This window comes from Triturus cristatus, chromosome 10 (assembly GCF_964204655.1).
Source record: "Triturus cristatus chromosome 10, aTriCri1.1, whole genome shotgun sequence".
Taxonomy (NCBI): Eukaryota; Metazoa; Chordata; class Amphibia; order Caudata; family Salamandridae; genus Triturus; species Triturus cristatus.
Genome location: NC_140593.1, coordinates 958,073,452 through 958,093,965, shown reverse-complemented (window position 1 = coordinate 958,093,965; position 20,514 = coordinate 958,073,452). Strand labels below are relative to the sequence as shown.

Here is a 20,514-nt window from a genome sequence, read left to right as displayed (position 1 = left end):
TATTTTACTAAACACAAAAAAAACGATATTACGTACCTCGATATTCTACACTTCGATATTAATGTTATCTCGATATTTTAACTTCGATATTCTTGTTGTTCGATATTATTTTTTCGATATTATGTCTATTTACCGTCTACCCCTTCTTCCTTCCCCTGTTTTGTTTCCCTCCTTCCCCACCTTCCCTCTTTGGCTTTGACTTAGTTGGGTGAAGGAGGTGGGTGAGGGAAGTTGGAGTTTCGCCTCATGTCCATCCATGTCGTCCCTTCGGGAAACTCAGGTGAGCCATTACACCCACTGTCTGTGACTGGCCGCATAGCTCTTCTTAACATGGTGATTCTACCTTGGTTGCTCTTTTACTTTACCAATTTGCATCTATATATTGCACCTCCCTTATTTTGCTCTTTTGAGAGAGTTCTTCTAGAGTATCTCACGCTGTAGGGTGGCACTGTAAAAAAAATGTTTTTCCCACAGAACCGGATGGACTTGCAGGGCTGAACCTGGAACAGTATTACCTTGCCTCCCAATTCCAATAGGTGGCCAGGTGGTTGGGAGGTTTACACCTGTCCGACACTGCCATGCTCTCGCTGGCCTCGACTCTCCCAGTGATCTTCGACTCTATTACCCATGTATTAATGGGGAACTGCCGGACTCACTGCTTCTCGGAGTCGTGTATCGTTGTTACTGTCGATGTCTGTACCTCAAGTGAACCACGATCCCATACGCACCAGGTTACCCCTGCTCGGCACACCTAGGTTTGGTATCACCACTGTGTCTGTGGAACTATCCGCCTGGCTGGAGGCTGGCTTACACACCCTCGGGGACCTTTACCGGGATGGTGATCTTGGGCCCTTCAACTCATTGGTGGAGGAAGAGGGCCTACCGCCTGACCAGTTTCATCTACACAACTCTCTACTCACTGTGTTGGGTGGCAAATGGGGCGACATGATGCGGGAACATTCAGTGCACTTTATTGTGCAATACTTACATGTCACAGGGACAGGCACAGATCTCACACACTTGTTTGCAGACTTGCAACGTTACCACACAGCAACACCACTCCTGCCACTGCGGCACCACTGGGAGGGGGATCTGGACTGTCACCGCACAGCCAAGGAGCGGCCCATCCTATTAGAATGCCTGATCCGAGTCCCTTGCCATGCTTATTTCTGCCTCATATAATATTACATTGTCTAAAGGGATTACTTCACTCCTGAAACAATAAACCACAACTTTCAATGCTCCGATGCTGATTGCCCTAGATGTTGCCTGCCTGATGCCGACTTCCTTCATATGTTGTGTGCTTTCCCCCTCCTTACTGCTTACTGCTAATGCGTCACAACTCAGTTGTCCACCTGCACAGGGCACCCAGCACTGCGGACGTAAGAGGTATGTATCTTGGGTCTCTTTTGTAGTAAAAAGTGGAAGAAGGTCACCTCCCCTTCCTTGATTTGGGCTTGCTGACAGCTAAATGCCTAATCACAAAGTTCTGGAAGTCCTTTGAGCCCCAGCCCCTGGTGGCCTGGAGGCAGCCGCTCCTGGTGTGGGCCCAGGCCGAGAGTGTTGCATTGCACAGAGAGGATAATTTGGTGCGGCATAAATACCCTATAGCTGTCAACTGGGACACCATACTGCATGAGCTTCAAAATGAGATGCACTCTGATCCAGTTACCCTGAGCGCCCCCGCAGGGGAGGGTGAAGTTGTTCTGGAGACCTGACATATCATTTTGCATCAGACACACGGAGCAATGGCAGGTACTTCCATGTTCACCATACAACAAAATGAAGAATCGCTGGTTTGGTTAGTGGACGCATGTGTCTCATTGACAATTACAGGTGATTGGATGGGCATAGGGGGCCTGGGAGATTTATTTGGGCTTGTTTATTTAGTTAGCTGCCCCCCCTTTTTTGTTGATTACGTAAATAATTTGTACCTCTGCCAGCACCGCATGCCGTGGATCATACAGTTGGCCCATCATTAACATTTGGCCGAGACTACATTGCACTGAGACGCATGTACTGTTTTGTATTTTCATATTACCAAGTGCCTGGTTATCTATTGCAATACTGTGTATTACGCACTTTGTAGCATAATAAGGCTGACCAACGTTTTACATGCTGTAACTGAGCATGAATGGAAATGTACCTTGTCCTGACATGTCAACTACTTACTCTGTCTAAAACTTAATAAAACAGATTCAAACAAAAAATATTGAAGTAGGGCTGGTCGCCTGCAAAGTCCAGGTCATCTAGCTGCATCCAAGGAGTCCACTGGATTCCATTTCCTCTCATTGCTTTGGATGTCTTTATGATCTAGTCTATTTCCAGCAGGAAGAGAAAAGGTGAAATCAAACAACCCTGGAGGACTCTGGACCTCACTTGGAAGGTTTCCTTCTACATTGGCAGATGAAGGAATGTTTCGCTGTTATTGCTCCTTTTTGCTATTGCAAGTGATGTTATGAAGTTATAAGGGCCAAAGTTTTAGTGATATCTGAAACACAATACTACTAAAAGTAGCAAGGAAGCCTAAAAAATAAACTAGGCTGCATATGTAAATTTTCAGATTTACTACATGAACAACTGAACGATCCATTTATGATTTTATGCAAATGGAAACAATTATACAAATAAACAACAAAGAGAATACATCCTAATCTACATACATTTTCTTTGCATGCTCTCTGGCTCACAAAATAAAACTGTGCCCAGCAAGTCAAATATTTTTTTTTATTATTCACTCATATGCAACAACATGGAAACATGCCTTAGCAGTCAACTACACAAACTTCTATATGGAGGATATGATAATTGATAACTAGGAAAACAAAAACTCAATTTTTATAACAACAACGATTGACTTTAATTCACTTTGAGCTTCATATGCAGCACAATACTACTAAAAGCAGCAAGGAAGCCCAAAATATAAGCTACACTGCATATGTAAAGATTCAGAATTACTACATGAACAACTAAAGGACACATTTATGGTCACATGATTATGTAAACCAATAAATAAATACATAACAAATACACTAGATAAAAAGAAAGAAGGTGCTTAAGTCTGATTGCCACTCTGTAGTTCTAGTTAGAATTCCCAGATAGGAATTCCTCTAATTTTTGCTCCTTAATATCTTTTCACCCATTTGAGAAATCACCACAAAACTTTCCAAACCTATAAAATTTTCTACATTTTGTGATGTAAATTTTTGTGGTTAATCGTTAAGGGGTTGCAAAGATAAAAAGTGGGGGCAAAATGTGTTTTTCCAACAATGCATTTTTCATAGACTATTTTATTCGACATAGCGTGAAAACGGCTGAACGAATTTACATGATATTTGGCCGGACTATACATAATGGTGCACCGATTATCCGTTTTGGGTACTGCAGGTAAGCTGGCTAAATAATTTTTTGAGTTAAAAGACATTGAGGTGCCGATCACGATCCGGTAAAAAAATTCCCCGTGCGACTCGTATCCGGTCTTTTTACCGTACGAATCGTACAAGTGCCGTACGAACTGGCAATCACGATTCGCATGGGAAAAAGACCATACGAATCGCATTGGGAATAATTCCCCACACGTCCTCGGGTCGGAAAAAGTGTCCGACACGTCCTCGTACGATTTACCGTACAAACGTGAAAGGCGAAGTCCGACCGGGGAATCACGATCCGTCCCGGGCGTCCGAATGTACAACCGTATGGTTAAAACACCGTCTGCACCGAACTCCTATAACAACCATGGAGACGTCCAAACAGGTGCTCGGTACGTGCCGTACCCCCCCCAGCCCCCGCATGTACGCGCCGTACCCCCCCCCAGCCCCCGCATGTACGCGCCGTATCCCCGCCAGCCCCCGCATGTACGCACCGTACCCCCCCAGCCCCCGCATGTACGCGCCGTACCCCCCCCAGCCCCCGCATGTACGCGCCGTACCCCCCCCAGCCCCCGCATGTACGTGTCGAACCCCCCGTGTATGTACACCCGAGTACGTGTCGAACCCCCCCGTGTATGTACACCCGAGTACGTGTCGAACCCCCCCGTGTATGTACACCCGAGTACGTGTCGAACCCCCCCGTGTATGTACACCCGAGTACGTTCGAGTCGTAGCCCCACCCGTGTATGTACACCCGAGTACGTGTCGAACCCCCCGTGTATGTACACCCGAGTACGTGTCGAACCCCCCGTGTATGTACACCCGAGTACGTGTCGAACCCCCCCGTGTATGTACACCCGAGTACGTTCGAGTCGTACCCCCACCCGTGTATGTACGGTGCGTACCCCCAGCGGGTGGGGGTACGACTCGAACGTACTCGGGTGGGGTGTACATACACGGGGGGGTTCGACACGTACTCGGGTGTACATACACGGGGGGGGTTCGACGCGTACTCGGGTGTACATACACGGGGGGTTCGACACGTACTCGGGTGTACATACACGGGTGGGGGTACGACTCGAACGTACTCGGGTGTACATACACGGGGGGTTCGACACGTACTCGGGTGTACATACACGGGGGGTTCGACACGTACTCGGGTGTACATACACGGGTGGGGGTACGACTCGAACCTACTCGGGTGTACATACACGGGGGGTTCGACACGTACTCGGGTGTACATACACGGGTGGGGGTACGACTCGAACGTACTCGGGTGTACATACATGGGGGGTTCGACACATACTCGGGTGTACATACACAGGGGGGTTCGACACGTACATGCGGGGGCTGGGGGGGGTACGGCGCGTACATGCGGGGGCTGGGGGGGGTACGGTGCGTACATGCGGGGGCTGGGGGGGTACGGCGCGTACATGCAGGGGCTGGGGGGGGTACGGCGCGTACATGCGGGGGCAGGGGGGGGTACGGCGCGTACATGCGGGGGCTGGGGGGGGTACGGCGCTTACCGGGCCACCTACTCTGGTCGTTTCGCGCCGTACTTCGCATTTGCGGCACTTTTTGGGTGCCGTGAAAATATTGCCGTCCGGACTGCTGTCGGTTCGAATCATAATTCCTGGGTCGTGAAACGCTGCCTAGAAGCGTCCCAACGTCACGTCGCAGCATTCCCGGATCACATTCGTATGCATATTTTCGTCGGTCGGTGTTTTTTACGATTCGTACGGAAATGGTGTTTCTGTGCGAATCGTAATTCCATGTTTGTAATGTTTTACAACCGGGTACGAGTCGGACGGAGAATACGCTCCGACCGACGGTTCGTACCCGGTTTTTACCGGATCGTAATCGGCACCTGAATCATAGTGATTTGTGTGACCGTAGTACTTTTACAGAACTTTGCTAAATTTTGCTAAACTGCCACGATACATGGTGATGGCAAGTCATTATCTGATTAGATAATGAACGCCTTTACAAAAGTGTAATGCAGCTATGTTGTTTTAAAGCCACTTTGCCAGTGTTCTGGCTTAGTGTCTTAGAGGTAGGTAAGTATTAAGTTTTATATTTTTTCCCTGGCTCTTACACTTTAGAAACGTGGTAACAGGTAGGGAAAAATTATACGTTTTCATATTTTTTTTTAAAAATGCAGCTTTTGTTGTGTCTCCCGTGTCTTTTTACTTCCTGACCTCCTGTTTTTTATGGTACGCTGGACTTCATTTCTGCTGGTTAAGTGTCTCTGTGCACTTTTACACTGCTATTCAGTGCCAAGGAGCAAGTGCTCCTACTGTGTGTTTTATGATTGATTATCCAAAATTAGAATATTTGATTTACTGGAAGGTCCCTAGTAAAGGGGCACTGCATGTGCCCAGGGACTGGGAATCAAATGCTGCTATTGGGCCTGCACCATTGATTGTGGCACCCACGCAAGTAGCCTTTCAAATGTGTCTCAGACCTGCCACTGCTGTGTCTGCACATGCAGCTTTAAATTGGCAAGCCTAACCCTTCCGTTTTATTGTGTCTAAGTCGTCCCTAAGGTAGGACCAAGGTAGCCCCATGGGCAGGGTGCAGTGAATATGAAAAGTAGGACATGTGCTGGTGTGTTTTACATGTCCTGAAAGTGAAATACTATGCATTTTGTTTTTTCATTATTGGAAGGCTGTCTTTCCCATAGGTGATCATTGGAGCCACCTTGTAACATTTTACAAGTGTAACTTTCAATTGGGAAAAGATAGAGAAATGGAGTTTAGGCTCCCTGAGCTCAGAATTTAATACACATCTTTTCGTAAAGGTGGTTTTTAAATTGTGTGTTTAAAAATGCCACTTTAAGAAATTCTGCGTTTTCTTGCTTAACTATCCTGCCTGTCTCTGCCTGCTTGTGGATTCACTGTCTGGTTTTAGACTGACAGGGGCTGTTTGTGCATTCACTCCAGACACTCACACAAAGGGAGTTGAGGTGTGCCCTGCATATTCCGATGGGCCACCCAGGGCTGGAGTGGTGGGAGGAGTTGTCAGTAGTACCTGAATAGGTCGTGGCTGCCCTACACAATGCTGTCTCCACCCCCTGTAGTGTGGCTGTACCCCAGAACTAGTTTTGCTGAGCAAGGGGGACTTTCATGAACAAAGACTTCAAAGGGAAAAAGGGGTTTAGGTATCAGACCTAAAACTTCAGAACTTTAGAATTCTTTAGACTAAGGAACTTGTCAAGAAGAAGAACTGGAGAAGCTGTCAGGAGGAACTGCCACTTTGTTGTGTGCTTTGCTGTGTTGGCCTGCAGTGGCTGCTTCTGTCATGGGCAGTGTAAGGACTGGACTTAACCTTCTGCAACTTATTTCCTGAGTTTCTCCAAGGGCTAGAAGTAGAGCTTGCTTCCTGCTGGAAGTCTCAGGCACACCAAAGGCTTCACCATCCTCTGGAACTGTGTATTTCAGCTGCCACAGAGAGAAAAGCAAACCGATGCCACCAATAACGCTGCTGCCGGCTCTGTGACCTGTTGGCATCTCAATGAGCACCGCTGCACTTCACACTGCAACCCTGGTCTTACCGATGCAGTTCTACGCCGCCACCGATTCGCTGCTTACACTGTGACCTGTGGGCACCGTACGCCGCACCACCTCACTTCACATCGCCGCCCTAAACTGACCAACAATGACGCTCCAAGCTGACGACATCACCTCTGCCTGCACCCTGGCCTGGAGGCACTGCTCATAAGGTATACAAGCACTGCTCCATCCCATATGGCAGCCTTGGTCCACCGAGGCCAGTGCCATCGACTCCAGATCGTTAACCGATCACGCTGTCTGCACTGTGACCTGTGGGCCCCACACATCACCTCGCCCCGCTTCGCACTGCAGCCTTGGGTCTACCGACATCAACGCTTCAGCATCGACGCCACTTCTGCTTGCCCCATGACCTGTCAGCATTGCAACGAGCACCTCCCCGCTTCGCACCGCCACCCTGGTCTCACCAACGCCACTGGATACCATCACTGAGCCGCTGCCTGCACCGCAACCTGAGGGCACTGCACGCCACACTGCTCCACTTTGCAGCACAGATGCCTGCCAACGCCATCACTCCTGACTTGAACCTCACGGAGTTTGTTCTGCAACACGTGTAACTTCCAGGGCCCGATGATTCCTACACCGACCTCCAATTACAATGCCTCCTGATGCCGCCTCTACGGAGCTAATCGCAAGGTCCATGATGCACCGCTTTTTCAAGGTACTGTTTGGGGGTCTTTCTGACACTCTACCTCGCCCACAATCTTACGGTCAGACTGAACTGTTGAATTTGTTTGTTCATGACACCATGATAGCCCCGGATGGAGCTATTGACTGCAAGGAACTGTATTTTAAGTGTACCCTTGCAAAATGCATATCTTTATTACTGTATGCTGGATTTGTATCGTTTTGGTCTTGTTTTACACAGTTAAAAATTGGCTATTTTTCTAAAACTGGTGTGGTGTCCTTTTGTTGTGTTTTCACTGTATTCCTGTGTGTTATTTACAAATGCTTTACACATTGTCTCTGAAATAAGCCTGAATACTTGTGCCAAGTTGCCAAGGGGGTGAGCAGGGGTTATTTGAGAAGTGTAACTCCCTTGTCCTGACTAGAAGGAAGGGTCCCTACTTGGACAGGGTACAAACCTGCCAACTAGAAACCCACATTTCTAATAGGTCTTGTTTGTACAGCCATTAAAATTTGCAAAACTACAAATAATCAGCACTGTTCAATCAATCAAATTCCATGTGAGGAATAAGAAAAAAAAAGATTGGATTGATATGTAGATTTTTTTTAAAAAACAGACAGAAGGAATTAGCCGCTGTCTGCAGGCCAAGCAATATTTCAATAGACTAATATATTGAATGATAACAGTTGTAATATCACTTTCCCTGTAACATAGTATCATTCTATTCACATTCACTGGATATAGATCTTGCATCCATTTTACAATTTTACAGCACAACAAAGAGAAACCAAACTTCTCTATGTATCTGGTAATGCTGATGTTTGATTTTCTCTAACGTGATGCCTAAAGCCTTGTTATTTTTTCTTAGTGTTGGGAGACCCTAGTTGGTGAGGATATATATCGGTTGATCATGTTTGATTTTATATTTTCCTTACTGGGATCTTTCTTCGGAGAATTTATGCGAAGGTAAATATATAATATAAGTTCAGCTGTGTTGCATTAGAACAAGTATGGGTGTCATATATATTTACACTTCAAAATATTGTACTAACAACAAGAGACGATGTATAACTTTGAGTATCCAATCACAGTCCTTGTAGCCTACTCAGACTCCTTATAGATACTGGTTATGATTTTAATATAAAAAAATTAATAATTGTGCTACTAATGCTCCCTATTACTGATCAAAAGAAAGTAAAAGGGGGTAAGGGGACAAACAAAGGGGAAAAGGTGGCATGACCTCTCTGCAAACTGTTATATTTAACACTTTGTTTACACCTTTATGCACCTTCCTCTAACACAAATTATCACCAACACGGTTCCTGGGTCCAGTATCAAGTTCCATTCTCCTTTCTTGAAAAGTTTCTTCAATTTGCTTATGTTAACTTCATTACAGGCCAAGCTGCTTCATTGTGCAAAGTCAGCCGTTCTAGTTACAAATCTGTGGTTTTCCACCAGAGTATTGGGTTTTAGATATAGAACTACATACACTGTACAACAAGAATATCGACTATCCAAATAATGTAAAGTAAAGATGTGCAGGTGAATTAAGCATATACAGGTAACTATGTTGTTGAATCTCTCAGCTGCCTTCAACTCAATAAAATATCCCCCCTCAACCTCACCTTAGAATAGGATTCACCAGCAAGGTCCTTCACTGTATCTGCCTTTCCAACTGACACCAGTTTGTTCAGATGGGCACCTCCAAGCCCTACAAGATCCCTGTCACCTGTGGTGTCCCCCAAGGTTTCATACTGTTTCCTGTCATTTTTAGTCTCTGCATGGAGTCACCTGTTGCTATAGATACACATAACAGCATCAATATGCTGATGATACAGAACCTAGCTGAAGCTTAATCCAACCAAGACAGATTTCCTGTTACAGGTGAAGAATACAAAGAAAATCATACCAACCTGACTCAATGACATTTACTTGAAGAACTTTGAACCCCAACTTTCATTGAAATCCAAGTCACTTGGACTCACCCTGGACACCAACCTTAACCTCAAGGAAATTATTGTCAAAAATGCAAAGATGGCTTGGTACCAACTCTCTCTTCCAAAGAAATTGAAACCGTTTCTTTCAGAAGCAACTGCAGAGCTTACTCTCGCATCTGGATGATGGTAACATCAAGTTCCATGGCCTCCCACAATCCACACTTACACCGTTAAGGACATGTTACATCCAAGGCCTGAAGAAATATGCTCACATTACCCCGATCCTAATGGAACTCCATTCGCTCCCATGGTCATCCCACATCATCTCAAAACTGACTGCATCATTTATGAAGAAGCTATGACCAGCACTCTGATTATCTTGTGGACAAGCACACCATCTCTGTTGTTCTTGGCACACCTACAGATAGGACGCCATCAGATAGTAGACTAAGAAGTGTAAAAAGCAGCAGGGATTTTACATCTATTTACACAGGGTCTTGAACAATATCCCTGTGTCCATAAGGACAGCCCCAACGCTGCTCCAATTTAGGAAGGAGTTGAAGACTCACCTCTTTAAGGAACACTATATCATACTACATTAACCGTTTACAACTCAGGTACCACTCCTACCATTTATTGACTTTATGTTTGTCAGTGAAACTGTACAGCGCTCCACAGCCAACTATAAATAACTCTACATATGTGATCCTTGACAATATATATATCTTCAATGTACCGAAAAATGAGATTAAGAATAGTATATGTATATTTACATATGTACACTTGCCTTCACAATATTTTAGCAGTGAGTATTCAGGTCATGATATTTTTATGGTTTGAATATTTTTTTTACTCGTTATTGTGACATAAAACCACACCAGTGCCTCCCTCAGCAAACATACTGCACCTGTCTCTACCACTGTTCACCTTGACCACTATTGTTCTTTGAAGATGTACATATATTGTCAAGGAATATCTATGTGAAGTTAAGAATAGTAAATCTATTCTTACCATAATTTTACCTTAATGAAATCTTGTTACTGAATATTCTGGTCATAATTTTCTGGCATTCAACCAAACCAGTAGTTAACTCGACAAGGATACCACACCTCCATGTAGCATTATTCACCTGGACCACTCTGGTCCCTTCTCTGCCCGGTCGGTTACTGCTACACCTGGTAAAGTATAATGTGTGTCTTTTACTCCCACAGGCAGATCGACCCGAGGTTTATCAAATATACCATAATCTCTTCCTAATGCTGCTTCAATTGAGGACCTCTAGCTTGCTGTTGCCCTCCTGCAGCTCTTTTGTTTTGGAATACCAGAGCCATAACCACTGCCAATAACACCCTGACCTCATACTGTGGTGTATGCTCCACAATTTTGTGATATAACGTCAACATTCATAAGAGTGATTGTCTACTATTGGTAATTATGAAGTAGTCTAGGCTTGATGTCTATAGACTTCCTATCCTCAGGAGTGCAGCTGATTACCCCCCTAGCTTCCCGTGAATTTGGATATAAATTGATCCGGTACTTTCCACCTAATAAAATGTCTAATCTATACCTATGGTTCCAGTAGTGCAGAACTAGCCTTCGTCCAAGCATCAAGGTGTTCATAATCTAGATGTATGTATCAGTATGCAAGTTCACAGTGTGAAAGATGATGGCAAAATAATCATTTTGACATTAACTTGAATAACGTGACCTCAAACTAGACTAATTCTTTTTAAGATATGACCTCAAAAGGGCCTCACAAGAAGAAACAGCAAAAGTAAATTAAACAAATCAGCCTTTCTTTTCATGCAGTTCCAGCAGTTATTGAAGTTTAATTCACCCAAAGTCTAAGCACCACAGGATAGAAGTACCCCCAAGACCCTTCTTTAGCACAAGTCCCAGCTTAAGATCAGGTCCAGTTTTTTGCCTATGCATACAATGACACCTCAAACCATAATCCTGTCTTTGGTCCGCTCTATTCTTTTCTAACAACAATTCTGAACAACTTTGCTACTGTTTATAGAAACTGTAGACCTTCTGCTCTAACCCTAAACGAACAAACAGGCTACTCAGAATGGAATTCTGAACCTCTGAACACTAGATGATAAAACTTCTTGCATGTAACTCTTCAAAAGATGCTACCTGGCAACATCTATATCTAAAAATTCATATGCCAGTTTTAGAGACACAGAAGAAATAATATTCCAATCTAAGAATAAAACTATCTATCTATCTATCTATCTATCTATCTATCTATCTATCTATCTATCTATCTATCTATCTATCTATCTATCTATCTATCTATCTATCTATCTATCTATCTATCTATCTATCTATCTATCTATCTATCTACAGAATAAAACAAATTCCAGCCGGTCTTCCACCAGCGATTATTCCTAAATGGAGAAAAATCACACTTCACCTGTCTCATTTTCCATGTTCCTGGTTGTGTAGCTGGCAGTGACATGCATAAAGTACTAGATTCGGTTCACGTACAAACTAAGAGATATATGTGTTTGTGCTAGCTTTTTGACAAACAGTAAAATGTGATTAGAGTGCTGTTCCCTTTAAAGTATCTGTTTTTCCTTTTTGTATTATGACTTCGAAGGCAGAGAACAATGTGGTATTGAAAGCTAGTAACCAAAAATATGAGTTAGCTTAAAGATTTTCTTTATCTACTATCATTGACTCTTCAAAACTTTATCTTTTTGTATCTTTATTTTTCAGGATTATTGGCACCAAATGTTGCAAAAAACTTGGAATGCCAGAATTTGACATTGCAAGAAATGTTTTAGATCTGATATATGCTCAAACATTGGCATGGTAGGTGATAGTCTAAAATGATGGAATATGTATTTGTAAAATGCATTGTACACTACGTTGATGTAATCTTAACAATACATCTATAGTATGAATATATACAAATTATAAAGGAAAGAGCCATGGTTTTATAAGGGCTTTCAAAACTGAACATGCTCATTCTTATCCCGGGTACTCTGTTAGAGAATACAGAAGAGCATCTTCCACCTTCGCACACATTCAATAGAGGGATGGGACGTGGGCTTTAAGATGAACATTTTAGTGAGAATGATGATGTATTGCATCATGCTTTTGAGATAAGAAATGTGATCTCAGCATCCTGAGGCACACTGAAGCTGATCGATTATCCCACAGCACAAAGCAGGTCTTTGTCTCCTGGATAAGAGCTGTGCCCTGTTACTTCAGGTACTTGTACTCTCAAAGGAGCAATTCTTTACAGCACAGCTACAAATGTGAATCACACTTCCATACATAATGCAAAGATCTTTAGACATGGCAGAAAAGTATTACCTTCACATTCTCATCGGGATGCCTGAATCTGTTCACATTATTAGTGCGGGATGGATCTAATTAAACAAATGTGCATTAAAATTACCAAACTACAGTCTCTCAATTTTCTGTGGAAAATGAGTAGAGGCTCTTCATTGCCGTACACCAGAAGGATTTCAGTGACCAAATCAGTCCAGCAAAAGATGAGTCCATTTGGCCAGGCAATCTCTTCATAAATTTCAGACATAAAGTATATAATCGCAATCCGTTTCTCACACTATCTTTCCTGTATCTGCATATGTTCACAGCCCAGTCAATGTTGTAGTGAAAATGGACCATTCCCATGCATAGGTCATCACCAATATAACCTTTTTAATGAGCTGCACATTACAACCTGCCCAGGTTGGCATGCCTCTCCATTCTCTCACATCTTGTAAGCAGCTCTTCCACCTTTGCGAACCAGAAGTTTCATATTTTTCTGTGCTTCACATGCTTCCCCGGGCAGAGACATCCTCATATCAAACTCAGGGATGGTGATTCCATACAAAACAGTCAACTCAAACTTTAAAGTCAATGAACATTCTATGTGGTCATAGATAGTGTCAATAAATGTAATTCTTCTAAAGGGCTATAGTTCGTATCCTGTCCTCACTCTCTACTGGGCAGAGGGTTCTGATCTGTCTCACCAGCCCTGTGACATGAGTCCCCCGACCGATGTATTATTCAGTAGACAATACAGAGAAAGGTAATATTCCCCCCAAGAGAAATCCAGTTGACAAGTTGCATATGGTCTCTTCTGCATCCTGTTGTGGATTTCTAGGGTTTTGAAAACTATACTAAACATGCTGAGCATAAAAAGACATGGGTGAAAGCAAGCAAAAATCTACCTGTTAGGTAAAACTATCAGCTGCAACAAAGACACAGTTCTCGCATCAGAGAAGCTATGTCACACTTTCAAATCTGGATTTAAGGTGTAGCACTATTCCGAAACTACTGGAATCTAGACAGAAGGCAATGAAGGTTAAAAATGTAGGAGGTAGAAATGCCCTAAAAGAAGTTAGGAGATATGTGACTTCTACTGAAGAATTCTAACTGTAGAAAACATGAATTAGCAGTGTGCGGATCTGAGGCTATCGAGTTAATTTGTAGTCAACGTGAAACCTAGAATATTCACACTTGATACCAAGCAAGAGGACAGAACAATCTAAGATTATATCACCACGACCTATAAGACAACATCAGTTTCAGAAGATGATGTAAGTTGGCGCAGAGTTCAGACAAGTCAGGAACAGGTTCAGGAACTAACCTCCAAAAGGAACGTAGAGAAAGATACAAAGGGGCCGGCAAAAGGGAAGAAGTGTTGTGATGTAGGATCCGAGTGCCGTCAATAGCGCAGGTAGGATGATGTAGTAAAACGCAAAGATGCTAGGCAAAGAGGATATAAATTACTGGATCCCTCACTGGCCACTCAGCTACCACCACATGGGGACCTGCACTGTGGGACGGGAGCTGCCAGTGCACTGACTTACATACATGTAACTTCCATGACTCTACATGATAAAGATGCCACCCACTCGTGCCTGCTTCCTAACCGTGCATTGTCTAGAAAACCTCCAAGGTGACCGGTGTAGGTCGGGTGAGAAATACAGGGTAGTCCATGCACACAGGTTCCAGTGGGTTGTAGCCATCATTTTTAAGACCATAGTTGTGCATCATGACCAAAAATGATGACCTCTGTCTTAGTTTGACACCTTGAATTATATTACTGCTTTTCTAAATGTGAATTTACACATTTTTCAAAATGTATTTCATGTTTGTCTTTTAGTAAGTGTTGCGCATGGGATCAGTGATTACACTCAGCCAGTCATAAAATGTTTAACATTTACATTGTGAATGCTGAATGTTTAGTTTCAGGGCCAAACTGTCTAACACTTTTGTCTGATTTGTATCAGTGTTGCATATCAAACATTTGCTTTCTTTAGTGTTCCCATGGCATCATTTCAGATTACTTATTTCAAACTGCATTAAGAAAAATCTGTAAATGTCAAAGTGCAAAAATTGAAGGTTCAAAATGTGAAGATAGCCACGGGGCAAGATAAATATTAGACATGTCAGTATCAGGGCGGTCTTCTCCAAAACATTTTTACATTCCTCCCCTTTTTTTACTGATCTTGTTTTTGCTAGCCTTAGCACTCTGCACACTTTATCACTGCTAACCAGTGCTAAATTGCATGTGCTCACTCTTTAAATCGTGGTAGCTTTGGTTTATCACCAATTGTCATATTTAATTGGCTTGTAAGTCTGAGTTAAGTGGTGCTATACGCATCCAGGGCCTGTAAATTAAATGCTACTTGTGGGCATGCAGCACTGATTGTGCCACACACTTAAGTAGTCCTTTAAACATGTCTCAGGTCTGTCATTGCAGCTAGTGTGTGCAGTTTCGAACTGCCATGTTGACTTGACAAAATAACACTTTTGCCAGGTCCAAACCTTCCTTTTTAATACACACAAGTCACCCCTAGGGTAGGCAGCCCAGATGGCAGAGTGCAGTGTATTTAAAAGGAAGGACATGTACTTTTTGGTTTTACATGTCCTCGTAGTGAAAACTCTCACATTAATTTTTCACTACTTCAAGGCCTCTCATTTAGAGTACCATTTGAGTTATCTAACTGTATTTAATTAGCTGTAACTTCTAAATAGGAGTAAGTAATCAGTTCATGTTTGGTGTCTTTGGAATTGTAATGAAAAATCCTCTCTTCTGGTAAAGTCAGATTTGATTTTAAAATCCAATTTTGAAAATGCCACCTTTAGAAAGTTGGCATTTTACTCCTTAGCCATGTAGTGCCTGTAGTCTGTCCCTGGGTCACATGCCTGGGTGTACCTAATAGTTGGGCTTTGAGTATTCCTTCTAGAAAGTCGCACACAACTGAGAGCTTAGGTGTCCCTGGATGAGGCATCACTGGCAGGATTGGAGGGCAGAGTTGGGCACAGCCCTACTTACACTTGAATAGGATGTGTCTTGACTCCATACAAATGGCTGCATATACCCTGTATAGTTTGGAGCCAGTGCAGCAGAGGCAGTACTCTGTGCACTCCAAAGGAAATTGCTAGAACCTTCTCCCACCTTCAAGAGCAAGGTCACCATGTGTAAAATATTGGACTTCAGACACCACCACTTTAGTAGACTTCTGGACATGTGGATTCTCTGCCAGGAAGAAGGACTGCTGTGCTTATGAAAGGACTGCCACTCTGCTAGACTGTGGCTCTGAAGGTCCTGCTGGCCTACTGTGCTGACCTAGCTCCTGCTGCTCTCTTGCCTGGGTGAGAAGGACTGGACCTGCATCTTTTGAACCCAGCACCCCAAAGTGACTCCAGAGGCTAGTTGGCCGGCCTCCTGACTACAGCCTCAGGTTCAGCAGCCTCCAGCAACCTTGAACCCAGCACCTGAACACTGCCATTTGTGAGTCCTACCCAGCCAAGTGTTGGTGCCACCTCAGTCCTGGACACTTGGAAGTGGGCTTAAAGATTCTCTGCCAGCCCATATCTGGGCCCAACGCAAATGACTTTGCATCAACCTCAAAGCCTGCATTGGATCCACTAGCTGCGATGCTTTCCTGATGAAGGCCCCCGCATTGCAAATCTTTTGTCAATGTCAGCCTCGACGACGACGCAGGTTCTTGCTTCGCAGCTCTACAGCTCCTTGGAACCAACACATTGCTGCTGAACGGGACTGCCACTCTGCTAGACTGCTGTTCTGAAGGAATTGTTGCCCCACTGTGCTGACGTGCCGCCTGCTGTCCTCTTGCCCAGATAAGAAAGACTGTACCTGCATATATTGAATACAGGTACCTAAAGTGACTCCAGGGGCTAATCGGCTGGCCTCCTGACTAGATCCTCAGGAACAGAAGGCTCCGACAACCTTCAACCCAACACCTGGACTCTGCTATCTGTGAGTCCTGCCCTGCCTAGTGGTGCCACCTTAGTCCTGGACCCTTGGAAGGGGGCCTGAAGGTACTCTTCCTGTCTATCTGTGGGCCCAGCATAAACAACGCATCTCCTCTGTTGTGTGGCAGAACTGACGCATCGCCTCTTCTGTTTTGGGATCTCCTGATGCAAAGAACTCCGCATCATCTTTGAAGCCCGCATTGGAACCGCAACTTGTGTGAGGATTTCCCAACACAGGCACTCACATCGCAAATCTTTTCCCAACGGAAGCCTTGACAATGACGGAGGTTCCCGCATCGCAGCTCCACAGCTCCTCATATCCGACGCATTGCCTCGACTGCACAACGATAGACAATAAAGCCATCTAAACATGCCCAGCTGTCTGTGGCCAAGACCTAACAAGGTCTTCAGAAACAATGTGCCCAGGGGCAGCAATAAGTGGAAAAGTATGGTGCCCATTCACATGATCAAGGGACCTTACAATTTTAACCCTTAAGTGCTGATGAGTGAAGGATTCCATTTTCAAGACGCTGAGGTCATATCCTTATCAAATATCATATTCTAAAAATATCCTCGTAATGCTACACTGTATTTGTTCTATGCATCTTTTCTAGTTGGTGTAGCACAATCTTATGTCAGCAAATACTATACTAGCAAAAGTAATTTATATTTCAGGCATATTATCAGGATATTCTTTAAAAACAATTGCATATCATTTTGTATTTTGAAAGTAGGGATGATTTGAGGAAAGGGAATCTCCTACAGGTTGAAATTATATTATTAAGAATAAACAGTTATTTTATTCTGCAACAGTTTACTTGCAAGAATTGTCTGTAACAAACTAGAAACAACTCTTTTTGGTGTGTTCTTAAAATAAATTAGAAATATGCAATGCTCTTCAGAATGCCATATTGTCAGGAACCGAGCAGCCTTCTCTCTCCCAACTTATATAAATGTACTTCTCTATATATGTAAACTGTAGTTTACTCTTGACTCTCAACACAACCTCTGGAAGTACATCAACACCTCAAAAATTGAAAAATTCTGAGAAACTTGACCAAAGTAATTCTGTTCTCACTGACATACCTAAAATCCACCTTGCCCAACTCAGACCTTCTTTGTATGTAACAGCATGTCTGATTGGCCGCTCTGATTTGGTCACTCCTGTATTATCAGGTTGTTGACGTGATGGGCCCCTGTTGCAGGTGTGTCAAGCTACGTGTTTTCACTTGTGAGTTCTCTGTCGCCCAATGTACTCTGCAGCCTTTTTTTCTTCTGTCCCTTTGGCCCTGTCCTCTACCTAAAAATGGTGGACTTTGGGTGTTTGTGAACTGTGTCAGTATCATAGGATTAAAGGGGGGACCCCACGGCATCATGTGTTGGGCCTGTGTTTGAAAAGGAGGTTGAAAGAACTGGGGCATTGGTGGATAGTTGTAACCTTGCCAGGGTCTTCCCCATGGCCCTCTTCTATTTCTATGTTTGTTACCTCTTTTCCTGTCCTTGTCGGTAGCCCGTGATTCTGAATAAGGTGATCCCTCATCAGATGACTGTGTTCCAGAAAAATATGAGTTCACATCCGTTGGTATCATATAGTCTGGTAAGGAGTAGGGATACACTTTGCCGAGCCTAGAATGACATATCACCTGCTATTCACACCATTGTTTATACTATCAAACGAGAACTAAAAACATTTAACTTCATCAATACATTGCTTATTCTCTATTTATCCTGATTATAACTTTGCAGTCTTCTGGAGTTTATAATTGAGTGTGGGGTCAGACTTCATCGAGTATATTGCTCTGGCTATTATCTATGTTATCCCGCTATGTACAGTTTTCCTCTGCAAAGTGCTCTAATGCTCTTGGGTCTTATATATGGTATTATAAATCACTCTCTTAACCTCTTCAGTGCCCATGACGAGATAGTCTCGTCATGGAGCACGGTTGCGCTGTGCCCATGACGAGACTATCTCGACATGAACCCCACCCACTAGTGCAACGCCCGGCACAGGAGGGGGAAAGGGCGTGGCACTGAAGGGGTTAATAAAAAAATGAATATTCTTATGGAAAAAACAAAAATAAGTCTTTGCCTTAGCTTGGGGGCCTGATTACGATAATCAGGTGGATAAATAGGCAGTGATATCAAGCAGCCAGAATTTCCATTAACATACAATATCTCCATGCACACATCAGGCTTTTACGAATCAAACCTACAGAATAAGAAATAACTGCATTGGCCTGGATTTATTGAACAGAATTCCACACAGAATTCCCAACTCCAGGGTGTTTAATGCACACAGTCAGTACCTGCTCTTAGCACGTGGTAAATATAAGAGGAGGCGTGGGGTAAGGCAGGGTGGGGGTAGTGCCTATGCCGAGTGGCAGAGCGGATAGGAGGATGTGACCTGGCAGCATTACATGCTCTTCCATATCTTTGAGAACATGGGATAGGGCCAAGCTGCACCACAGCCAATACCCAGGGCAATGTTACCAGGCAGATTTCCAAGTCAGTAAAAGGAGGTCAAGTATTTCAGCACCGGCATAATCCAGGTGCAGGAACACCGGACCACTTATTATTGGATGGGGCTGTATCGAGACAAGGAATATTTCTCTGGCCAATTCAAAATCAGTGCCTTGGTGAGGATAGAAAAAAGCTGCAGGATTAAGCATCATGTCGAAAGAATTTCATTTCCAGTAAACAATAATATTCTTTTTTTCTTTTTGCAGGATTGGCATCTTTTTCTCACCTTTGTTGCCAGTGATTCAAATCTTAAAACTTTTCATTATATTTTACGTGAAAAAGGTATGGTTCTAAATGTACCCTTGAGTGACTGTGTTGAGGATATTCATGCTGTTAAGGGAATTGTATTAAAATATTAATTCCTTCATATGTTTTACAATTTCAAGTGTTAACATTCTAAGTTTCACCAGATATTAGACAATATTTCCATATTATACATTATACAGTTTGGGAGCCACCTTGTGCCTTCTTACAAGCCATTTCACGTTCTCAACTTTAGCACACATTTGTATCCTTACCCCCCAACAGAGCTTTACATTAAATATTTAGCTGAGTACCCTGCCAACATTTCATACTTGTAGATGATCTCTGTCCGGCCCTAAACCACCACATTGTAGTAATTATTCTAAGTCCAAGAAAAGTTTGCTTTTCTAATTTGTGGGTTCCTTGTGTCTAACTAATTATGAATGTGTGACTTACCAGCTTATTTAATTGGAAAGCCTTTAGACCATTTCCTAAGCCATCCAAAGATCTGTGGTTAATAGTGTATAACCGTTCAATGTTGAATGATTAGAATTTCCACAAATGTTCCAATGTACTAGTAGAGTAATCAACCACTTAGTCGTTTGACCTGCTATAAATGTCTGCTAAATTAATATTATTTGATCTTTAATTGCAAGATATAGTTTACTGAAGATGGAATCTGATAATCTATTTTTGTTAAACATACTGCCTGGAGGAAATGTAACAATTTAACCGAGCAAGGGTAGAACAATATATATATTACAAGGTGTTTGGTCTTTAACTAACAGCTTCAGCCGAGAAAGGGTGTAAAGAGGGAGAAGGGGTCTACACGGGGTGACGGTGAGATAGGTAAAAACTGAATAACATAAAAGAGTACACTGAATAGCTATAGGGAATGGATTTATTTTTTTGTCCAGTTAGAAACTAAGGGGCAAAGAAAGAAAATTAGTCATTTCTGGATGAAGATGCCTCACCCACATTATGTGACATGATTCATC

At 43.3% G+C, this 20,514-nt stretch overlaps 1 protein-coding gene across 1 annotated transcript in view; it reads left to right on the top strand.

Moving 5' to 3' along the window:
* Positions 1-20,514, top strand: part of TMC5 (transmembrane channel like 5) — a 524,224-nt gene that overhangs the window by 388,034 nt on the left and 115,676 nt on the right. Inside the window, exons 14-16 of the mRNA XM_085628842.1 lie at positions 8,434-8,531; positions 12,227-12,322; positions 19,480-19,555. Of these exons, the coding sequence (XP_085484968.1) occupies positions 8,434-8,531; positions 12,227-12,322; positions 19,480-19,555 (270 nt within the window). The remainder of the gene's footprint in view (positions 1-8,433; positions 8,532-12,226; positions 12,323-19,479; positions 19,556-20,514) is intronic.